This window comes from Chrysochloris asiatica, unplaced genomic scaffold (genome assembly GCF_000296735.1).
Source record: "Chrysochloris asiatica unplaced genomic scaffold, ChrAsi1.0 scaffold00523, whole genome shotgun sequence".
Classification (NCBI taxonomy): domain Eukaryota; kingdom Metazoa; phylum Chordata; class Mammalia; order Afrosoricida; family Chrysochloridae; genus Chrysochloris; species Chrysochloris asiatica.
In genome coordinates this window covers 618,792-630,480 of record NW_006409041.1, presented here as the reverse complement: position 1 = coordinate 630,480, position 11,689 = coordinate 618,792, and the positions used below count along the sequence as shown (strand labels likewise).

Below are 11,689 nucleotides of genomic sequence, written 5' to 3'. Positions count from 1 at the left end.
GGTTCCGACTCGATGGCACCTGACAACAACAACAACATTGCATTAAGTAAATCTGCCGCACAAGACCTTTTTAAAGGTGCACCTGACCCAAGCTATGGTATTTTCAATAACCTCATATGCATGTGAAAACTGGACAGTAAATAAGGAAGACGGTAGAAGAATTGATGCCTTTGAGTTATGGTGTTGGAGGAGAATATTGAAAGGGCCATAGGCTGCCAAAAGAACCAATAGATCTGTTTTGGAAGAAGTACAGTCAGAGTGCTCCTTAGAGGCCAAGATGACCAAACTTGGTCTCTCATACTTTGGATATATTGTCAGGAAGGACCAGTCACTTGAAAAGGATATCATGTTTGTTAAGGTCAGAGAAAAAGAGGAAGATCCCCAAAGAGATGGATTGGCCAAGTGGCAGCATCGACGAACTCAAGTGTGGCAACAGTAATAGGTTGGCCTAGGATCGGGCAGTATTTTGTTCTGCTGTGCATAAGTTTATATTGGGTCGGTACCGACTCGATGGCACCTAACAATGATAAAAACATTGCTACTCATTTTTTTGATGAGAATTCCTATGATCATTTCAGAATTGTGTCTGTTTGTTCTCTGTCTTTACTATCCTTTCATATGCATCAGTCAACAAATGTTCCAAGCTTTAGATAAGGGACTTTATAAAGTTTAGTAATATATATTACACCTCATTCATTCTTTGATTGTTGATTTTCAAGTTTATTGACTGTCATTTATCATTTAGACAGTACTTTGTGGCTGCTTCAATTGGAATGACTTGTTTTAGACTGGACTGATGAGACCACATCAATCTTGTTTTACCTTGTCATCATAACACACACATTAGATATATTTATTATGTCTTGTAATATATATATAATTTTCCTCCTGAACAAGTTATAATTCTATTATCCTGTGACAAGAACTTTGTAATGCCATTGAGCTAACACTGAGCCAAAAATCACTTTGAGGAATGTATGATTTCCATTTCGCGAAACTCCTATTCTAATGTTATCTCTATAAAATTATCTAATTAATCTCAATGGATAGGTGAAAATATGTATGGTACACAAGTCACTGTAGGGCCTACATCTATTCTAGAAGTTGCAATTACTGGTTGCTCTTGAGAATTCAGAGGTATAAGTATACTGGTGTCCTCCAAATAGTAATCACCAAGTATTTCACCAGTCATGAGACATATTACTTCAACAGTTTAGATAATATATGCCACTGTGAAGAAGAACTGTCTCTTCTAGGGAATGCTAATTGAATTGATTAAAAAATGCAAGGTTCTTCATTTTATAGTTGTTGTTGTTGCTAAGTGCCGTTGTTTTGGTTCTGACTCATTGTAACCCGTATAGTGTTTCTCAGAAGTAGCTGGTGAGTTTGGACCTTGTATTTCAAACCATCCTTGCAGTACAGTGCTTATGGACAGTGCCAAAATAAGTGAGAGTTTAAGAGAGATACTAATGTCAGAGTAAGAAAGAGAATGCATTCACTGTAAGTTTATTATTTTAATATATAAATATAATTGAAAACATTGATTAGAACATATTGGCACTAATGCAATATTATTAGTATATGTTGTTTTTGCTCTCCAGAATCTGTTGTTTTATATATTATTTAAGCATGCATATCGGAGGAAACAAATATAAAGAACAGGTATTTAAGAGCAGTAATCCAAGTTGTGTTAAGAGTTTTAATTTTGTATGACAATAGTTGGAATCCCCATTTTATCCTTTGGCTCCAGAGAGAAGAGCAAGTATGGGAAACATCACAATCTTCACAGAATTTCTCCTTATGGATATTGCAAGCTCTCGAGAACTCCAAGTCCTGCAAGGTTTAATTTTCTTAGTGATTTATCTGGGAGCCATAGCTGGCAATCTTCTGACTGTTACTGTCATTATGACAGACTCATATCTTCATTCCCCAATGTACTTCTTTATAGGCAATTTATCATTTTTAGATTTTTGCTATATCTCAGTAACTGTTCCTAAATCAATTGTGAATAATCTAACGGGCAGCAAATTAATTTCTCTCAGAGAGTGTGTCACTCAAACTTTCCTGTATCTATTTTTTGGATCCACAGAGTATTTTTTGCTTGTGGTCATGTCTTATGACCGCTATGTTGCCATTTGTCACCCTCTGCATTATCAGCTCATTATCACTCGATGTGTGTGCACACAAATCTCAGGGGGCGCATGGGCCAGTGGACTGGTCTATTCTGCAATCCACACAGGCACCGTATTCAGACTTCCTTTCACAAAATCCAATGTGATCCACCAATTTTTCTGTGACATCCCTCCAATCCTAAGCATCTCATCTAAGTCTGTTCAGCTTTCTGAAACAGTAGCCCTTGCAGTAAGTTCCTGCATTGTTTTATTCTGCTTTGTTATCTTATTTGCCTCATACGTTAACATATTTTCTACTGTGCTCCAGATGCGATCTTTGGAAGCCAGAAACAAAGCCTTATCCACTTGTTCCCCCCAAATAGCTACTTTTATTTTGTTTATAGTATCTGGATTATTTGCTTATTTGGGCCCCATCTCAAATGCGTCGACTATTAGAAGCCTCCTCACGACTATGTTCTACTCCATGGTGTCCCCCTTAATAAACCCTATCATCTTTAGTATGAGGAACAGGGAAATTAAAAGTGCTCTCAGCAGAATGTTTAATAGATTTTCCAAGGTTCTCTAAAGAGCTGTTTTTTGTGTGTGTTTGTGTTTGTTCTTCTTTTTTTTTTTTGGACAGGGAATAGTTAAATATACATATTTTTTACCTTAAAATTCTGATAAAGTTTAAAAAAATTAAACATTTCTTCAATTTGAGAAAGAAGGTTGGCTATATATAACTGAGAAGTGCATAATCAGTTTAAGAAAAAGTTCTCGAGTACAATGAATTATTTTTTCTTGTACTTACTTTTTGTAAATATATATGTGTTAAATATTAGATATGTTGTATTATTTTACTAATCCCTTTGTTGACGTAAGTGAAGAAAATTTGTGGCAGTAAATAATTTTCTCATGCTTACTTCCATTTTTGACAAAGTTTGTATGAAGACTCATGATTATCTAGTAAAAATCATCCCGTAGATTATTTTATGTTACATTATTTTTGTTGGCAATATATGCTTGAAAGTATTGCTGTCATTCAGCAATTTCTGCAAGTTTTGTTTAATGACATTGACTATATATTTTTCATTGTTTTAACATTTTTCATTTCTGCTCTAGTTTTTTTTTCCTGAGTTATTTTTGACTCACTAACCCCAAACTTGTTGTCTTTGTCATAAATTTATTGTTAATTTGGTCATATATTGTTGTTGCTGAGTGCTTTTCTATAGAGCTACACTAGGACTAACAACTTTTGTTTCAAGCTCAATATTTAAAGCTGATGTTCTTAATTTTTTTGAACTAAACTGTTTTTGTGTTTGTTTTTATAAAAGTGTTTTTTTCTTTCAGTGGAATAAATTTTTATTGTATCATGTTTATTGCATTGTATTCTTGAATTTAGATCCTTTATTTCAGTACATGTATCAATGACCATATAATCTAATATTAATTTAGGGATTACAGGAAAACATACTTAATATATTCATGTACTTGCATCTATATTTGTATTAGTTCACATTATAATATTTATTCAGAGTTCTCATCATAGATTTAAAGTTCAAAATTTCCATTCTGTGAATTAATATTTGGGATAAAAAGAAAATAGGTACACAGTATTGAGATAGAGGTTACTGTCTTGTATCCATGGAAAATATGGAGCTGCAAAACATGTAAAACAGGCTACCATAGAACAACTGTTTTAATTATGTTTTAATGTTTAAAATAATTAATCACTTACTGAGACAAATGATAAAATTATAACAGATGGTTTCTGCATTCAGACACTGATATTACATGAATATCTTGTGGTTATGTGAATATACAGGTTTCATAGAGTAGAAGCTGATAGCAATAGCATCCATTGTAAGAAAGCATACCCTAATATGTAGTTCATGGTTTCCATCTTGAAGAAAATAATTTTGTCCACAATACCCTTAAATGATGGTTTTTATAATCACTGTTTTGTAATCCTGAAATTAGTGTACAGTTGAAAAAATTTATTACAGGATTGGAGGGAATTTAAAATGAGAAAAATTTGTTATCATTTCTATGATTTACAGAAATATAGCTAAACTTCAACTGTTCTAATATCTAGTGTCCTATGTGTGGCGACAAACCAGGTGTCCAATTATTAAGAGTTGAAGTTTATCTGTATACCTGGGTTAGTGCACTGGACTGCAAAGTAGTTTAAATTGCAAGGTCAGTGGTTCAAACTCGCCAGCCTTTCCTCGGAAACCCTATAAAGGGTTGTTATGGGTCACTACTGACTTGAGGTCACTTAACAAAAACAACAACAACCATTGACAACACAATTCTAATAATTAAATCTTGAATTAAATAAACACTCTTATTCATTATTTCAATCCTCATTTGGACAAGTTTCCCAAGAAGTTCTCCTCCATATATAATTGTTACATAAGAAAAAATTCACATTAAAAATCTGTGAATATGTGTGTGTTTTAACCAATTGTAATAAAGTTTACTGTTATGTAAAGCTAATTTTGTTTTTTGTTTGCCTATCTCAAATGGGTCAGTGAAAGTTATAGAAATCATTAATAATAACTTTATAATTAACTTTTGCATTGCCATTTATAACACTTACTGCAATTTATTTCTCTATTCCCTAACACAAGAATAGCTATGCTGTTTCAGTTTCTTGTTTTTCAATACTTTCCCACATATTTATATTCTCATCAGCATTTTGCTTACTCCATATTCATACTAAAGGAGTCCTGGTGTGGGGTTCTTGGCTAATGCATCAGACTACAAAGTCCTTTGATCTATAGGGTGGGTGGTTCAAGCTCACCAGGTATTCCTTGGAAACACTACCCATGGTTGCTATAGGTTCCAATGGACTTGATGGCACTTAACAATAACAACAACATAGCTAAACCCTGCTCAGGGTTTCTGAGGTTGTAAACCTTAATGGGAGCAGATCACCTCATCTTTCTCCCGTGGAACTGCTGGTAATTTCTAACTGCTGACCTTAAATTTGGCAGCCTGACTTATAACCACTGCACTACAAGAGCTCCTTATACCCTATATATATTCTTTATTAATTTGGAGCAAGAGAAACTATTTCCATAATATGTGGTTAATACATATCTGAAGAGATAATGTAGGATATGCACTTGACCATAAGGTGAGTTTGGATCACAAGGTTGGCATTTCAAATTGACCAGTATGCCTCATAAACTCAATACAGGGCCTGTATGAGTCAGAACCAACTCAGTGGCACTTAACAACAAGAATAAAGTGAGTATAGAAATGAAATGTAATGATTTTAATCAACTGAATGAATTTTGAGATCTGTCTACGTCCTATTCTGTTTAAATATAAACATAATGTTGAATACTTTTAAGTAACACCCTCTTCGTCACTTTGATCTCTATAAAGTTAAATAATCAAGAAGTTCTGTTTCCTCGAGGAGTAGGAAGGATGTGATTGGATTAAAAGTATGTTGGCTGTGAATTTCAGTATCAGCTGAAGGTAACAATTCACAGCATGTGAGTTTGGAAGAAAAAAAATATTGAACAACTTCAGGAGAAGTTTGAAGAGCATGGTGTCCCATTAAATGGAAATGTGGTCTGTAAATTTTTATAAGAAATTAATTTCATTTGTTTTGCATCTTTGCCTATTGCTCTATTAGTTACTGAGTTGAGAGACAAAGTGTAACAGACAAGAGACAAACTGTGGTACACAATATCTGATTCCATTATAATCCTGACCTAAAATTCCAAGAATTTAATGCTCCTTAAATATACCAAAAAATACAACAACAACAAAATAGAAGGGGCAGAAATAGCAAATTAAAGTGAGATGATAAATAAAATTCAGTAGACTATTTAGGATGCCAAACAATTGTCATGATACTGTCATACACAAATTCTGTGGGGAGACTTAGAAGGAAAGAAAAAAAATTGAGGTATCTAAACAAGAGGGAAAGCTGTTTTAGAAAAATTGCCAACACAGTCCCTGCAATTTTTTTTTAAGTCCTAGGATTTCTATGTTTTCCTGTGATAAATTGTTATTGCTGTTGTTGTTGAGTGCCATTAAGTCATTTTTAACTCATAGCAATTCTGTATAGTGTTGCTGAAGACCAGCTGGTGAGTTTGAATCAAAGACCTTGAGGTTCAACTCAACCTCGGGGTTGAGGGCTTATCCTACAGTAAAAAAAAATTTTGGCATCACTTAACAACAGCAACAACAAAATTCTTCCAGGGAGTGTGGGGACTCCATATTATCAATTCTGGACTGCAAATCTCAAGGTCAGCAGTTTGAGCCCACCAACTGCTCCATTGAAGAAAGTTGAGACTTTCTGCTCCCATGATGATTTAAAACTTCAGAAACCCTATACAGGGTCACTATGAGATGGAACCGACCCAAGGACACTAAACAACAACAATAAATAATAATTAGTGGAGAAGATTTGCTTTCCCAGGGTTTATCATTGCCTGAGTAATGACGTATGTATTGGGAAATTCCATGTCAATTCATAGCCCAAATTTTTAGTAAATAACGAACTCTCTTTTGAAGAAGTTAAATATCAGATGAGTATAAGAGCAAGTTTTTTATATTTTGAACTAGGTAGGAGATGAGTGAAATTGTACATTTTAGAGATTATAGTTTTTAATTTTATGAACAGCCTTTAGGGAAGTCTGTGTTTTCTCAATTCAGGTATGTTTTGATATCTTGCATGTATGAAAACAATTATACTAATATTTGAATTAACTATGTATGGAAATTCTAGATGGCTTACAAAATTTAAAGTTTGATGTGTTGAATTTGAAAAAATAGAAAATAAAATAACATGGTGGCACTGTAGGATCAGCAGGTAAGCCACAAGTTCTGTTTGAAAGTCAATGTCAGCAGTTCAAACTTATCAGCTCTTCCTCAGATATCATATATACAGTCACTATGAGTCAGAACCAACTGAACGATACTAAACAAGAACAACATATCACTTACAGCATTTAAATCTTCTTATTATATTATGAGAAATGTATCATTGTAGCAAAGAATGAGTAAGCATTTAGCTTTGGAATCTGCATCAATAGGTCATAGTCCTCTAGAGATTCAAGTTTTAGAAGCTTTGGAAAATAAGGAAAAGGTTTTATAGGGTCAATATTGACAACTATTAATTGTATATTCTTAATATGTCCCACAACTACAGTGAAATTGTACAGAGAACAACAGGTGGTTTGCAAGGTGAATCTTACATTTTAGTACTTGTAAAAGAGTATGAATTGGGACACAGAAGTATGTAGGGTAGTTCAGGGAAGCCAACATCAGATTGTGTACTGCAATCCCAGAATCTGGGATATCAAGAGAAAGCTCTTCTGATGGACACCTAATAGCAACTTCACATTCAAAGATAATTAATTTTATTGGTCAGCCCAAATACTGAGATATTTGATTACTCAGTGGAACAGGAGAATATTCTCTACTATTAATTCATTCCAGTGATACATACTTGAATGAATTAAAAATAGAAAATATTGCTCCAGTGTCTATTAAATGAGGTTATATATTATGCTGTTGTTTTTGTTAATTGCTGTCAAATTGGTTCCGACTCCTAACAAACCTGTAAAGGGTTTCTGAAGAACAACTGGTGAGCTTAAACTGTTACCCTTGTGGATCTAAACAACTTTGCAATTTAGTGCAATGACTCACAGCAGCATACCAGGACTCCTTACTACATGAACATTAAATAAAAGCATTATTTCTCTATGCTGATTCAAAGTCAATTGAAGACACTGGAAGATGTCTTTATTTAGTGTGGGAAACAGAATTTAGTTTTTAATTAAGCAGCTGTTTGGGCTGAATATTTCCCCGTGGAAGTGGAGTCAGTGACAAATTATTTTTATTTTTTTGCAATATTGGCAAATGACCTTGCCTATCTGTGATGTATTTATGCACATAGCATTTTGTTTTCTCAAGCTCTTGGACTATAGTTTCATAAATTTGTGATTTATGTTTTGTGAGTTGCTCTTGTTTTTAATGTTACACTCAAAATTTTAGGCAATGTTGTATAACTCCAGAGTGTCAACTGGCATGTCAGACTTTAGGTCTGACCAAAAAGATAGAGACTGGCTGAGTGGAGTATGTGTAAAGAGTCAACTTTTTATGTTTCTTAGAAGTATTTTATAATCAATCCATTTCTAGTTAGGACAAAATTGATCATACTATTTTAGATGGGATTGTATTATTTCACATTCAGTAAGATAAAGAAATATTTTAAAAAGAGGCTTTAAAGACTTTTTAGTATGTGGAAATTTAGCATGCCTCATGTACATGCTATTTCCATCAAAGTTAGTTTAATCTTTGTGAAACCAATCTCAGGCAACCACTTGTATTACTAAAATGTATGCTAACTTATATAATTGTTGTTGTTGTTGTTGTTGTTAGGTGCCATTGAGTCGGCACCGACTCATAGTGACCTTATGCACAGCAGAACAAAACAATGTCTGATCCTGGGCCAACCTTACTACTGTTGCCACACTTGAGTCCATCGATGCTGCCACTTGGCCAATCCATCTCGTTGGGGGTCTTCCTCATTTTTTCTGACCCGCCATCTTACCAAACATGATATCCTCTCTAGCGACTGTTCCCTCCTGACAATATGTCCAAAGTATGAGAGATGAAGTTTGGCCATCTTGGCCTGTAAGCAGCAATCTGGCTGCGCTCATTCAAAAAAGATCTATTGGTTCTTTTGGCAGCCCATGGAACATTTAGTATTCTCCTCCAACACCATAACTCAAAGGCATCAATTCTTCTACGGTCTTCCTTATTCACTGCCTTAATAAAATTTTCTGTAGCTCTGGAAAACCTGAAAGGATGTTGATTCATCTGAAGCCAAAATTTGAAATTTAGTTAGGTTGAGATGTTAGAAGTGAATCAGGGACTTAACAAAAGGAAGAAGGTGGATATATGATTGTTGTTGTTGTTAAGTGTCGAGTCAGTTCCAAACCATAGTGACCCTATATAGGGTTTCCAGAAGCATGTGGTGAGCTTGACCTTACAGTTCAAATAGAATATGTAAGAAATACACAGAGTCACTGTACCAAAAGGAAATAGTTAATGTTCAACCATTGCAAGAGGTAGCATATGATCAAGATCCAATGATACTGAGGGAGGAAGTCCAAAATGCATTGAAGGAATTGGTAACGAACAAGGCACCTGGAACTGATGGAATAAAAATGAAAATCTTTCAATAAAGTGGGGCGACACAAGAAGCACTCACTCATCTCTGCCAAGAAAGTTGGAAGACAACTATCTGGCCGACTATTTGGAAGAGATCCATATTTGTGACCATTCCAAAGAGAGGTGACTAATGGAATGCGGAAATCATCGGACAGTCTCTTTGATATCTCAAGCAAGTAAAGTTTTGCTAAAGGTAATACAGAAATGGCTACAATCATACACTGACAGAGAACTTCCAGTGGTTAAAGCCGGATTCAGAATGAAATGAGAAATATCATTGCTGATGTTCAATAGATCTTGGCTGAAAGCAGACAATATCAGAAAGATGTTTACCTGTGCTTTATTGACTATGCAAAGACTTTTGATTGTGTGGATTATGACAAGCTATGGACAACATTTTTAAGTAAAAGTATTCCGGAACACTTAATTGTGCTCATGAGGAATTAGTACCTGGACCAAGAGGCAATTGTTCAAACAGAACATGGGAACACTGAATGGTTTAAAATTAAGAAAGGTGTGCGACAAGGTTGTATTCTTTCACCATACTTATTCAACCTGTATGCTGAGCAAATAATCTGAGAAGCTGGGTTCTATGAAGAAAAATGTGGCATCATGATTGGAGGAAAACTCATTAACAACCTGTGATAATCAGATGATACAACCTTGGTTTTTGAAAGTGAAGAGGATTTAAAGCACTTACTGATTAAAACCAAAGAGCACAGTCTTCGGTATGGATTACATCTCAATGTAAAGAAAATAAAAATCCTCACCACTGGACCAATGAACAACATTGTTTTAAACAGAGAAAGGTTTGAAGTTGTCAAGGACTTCATTCTCCTTGGATCAACTATCAACACTCATGGAAGCAGCAGTAAAGAAATCAAATGACGTATTGCATTAGGCAAATCTGCTGCATAAGGATCTTTTATAGTTTTGAAGAGCAAAGAAGTCAGTTTGAGGACTAAGGTGCACTTGACCCAAGCCTTGGTATCTTCAGTAAACTCATATGCTTTGAACGCTGGACAATGAATAAAGAAGACTGTAAAATAATTGATGCTTTTGAGTTGTGGTGTTGGATGAGAATATTGAAAGTTCCATGGGTTGCCAAAAGATCCGTTTTGGAAGAAGTGCAGCCAGAGTGTTCCTTGAAGGCCAGGATGGCCAAACTTCATCTCTCATACTTCGGACACATTGTTAGAAGGGACCAGTCACTGGAGAAGGATATCATTTTTGGTAAGGCGGAGGGTCAGAGAAAAAGAGGAAGACCTCAATAAGATGGATTGATAAAGTGGCAGCATCAATTGGCTGAAGCATGGCAACAATAGTGAGGTTAGCCCATGATTGGGAATTGTTTCATTCTGCTGTACATAAGGTCACTATGAGTCGGTAACAACTTGATGGCACTTAACAATAACAACAATGGCTAGTAATTGTGAAAATTTTTTTGCATATTTGTTGGCATCTGCGGTGTCAGTTATGAACCTATGGATCAAGAGATCCAGGGAGAGATCTCTGGACTTGAGATTTCTCATTTTGTTTACGTTTCTTACAGAACGCTATGGTGATGGGAATTGTCAGCTAGACCAACACGCACATCCCAGTCCAATCAGGTGGCAGCAAATCTCAAACATTCCATTTACCCCAATTTGAGGGCAATATAGGACACCACTACATTCACCAGTGCCATTTTGAAAGTGAGTGCAAGTTGTCAATTCTTCTACGAACATTGTGAACTATGCTCTGTGGCTTTAAAGACAAGAAGAGTGGTTCATCATCATTATGGAAAATGAAGGAATTATCTTTGACATTCCCTTACTATTTTCATTTGCCTAACTGTCTTTGTCTTAGTACAGAGCCAACAAGCAGTATACGTATGAATCCCAATCAAGGAAAATTGGAATTACCTGTGCCTGTGGTTTATTAGTGGCACAAACTTGGCATTCACTTTTGTTGAAAGCTTGCCCCAATTATTTAATCCATTATACCCAAGTGTTCACATTCCTATAATCTGTTTCTACTTCTTATGTTTGGCTTTTATGTGAATCACTTATCATTCTTAAAGATTTCCTTAGGGGGAGTAACAGGAAAAGGGCCTGTGTTTGGTGCTCAGGTCCAGAAAGTGACAGATTGGAATACAAATTGACTCACAGTTCCTATCTAGGGATGTGGGCACCCATTCCATAGAACTGGATTGCTACTTTTGGCTCCCTATAATTGAGATAAGCAGTGGGTCCTCCAATTTCCTGCAGGATAAAACTTGGCAAACACCTAATTTTATGGTTCGAGGAAAATATGCCATAGTTACATCTGCTATCAACCTGGCTGGCTTGTTGTAGGCAAAAGCACTTTGCACCTTCTCACTGGTTGTTAAGTGCCGT

General features: G+C 35.3%; 1 protein-coding gene across 1 annotated transcript; it reads left to right on the top strand.

The window, feature by feature from the left end:
- The first annotated feature begins 1,764 nt into the window (after positions 1 to 1,764).
- On the top strand, positions 1,765 to 2,611 carry LOC102819749 (olfactory receptor 14I1-like). The gene is made up of 2 exons (XM_006877540.1): positions 1,765 to 2,361; positions 2,516 to 2,611. Exons 1-2 carry the CDS (start codon positions 1,765 to 1,767, stop codon positions 2,609 to 2,611), a joined length of 693 nt encoding a protein of 230 aa, XP_006877602.1.
- The last annotated feature ends 9,078 nt before the right edge of the window (positions 2,612 to 11,689 follow it).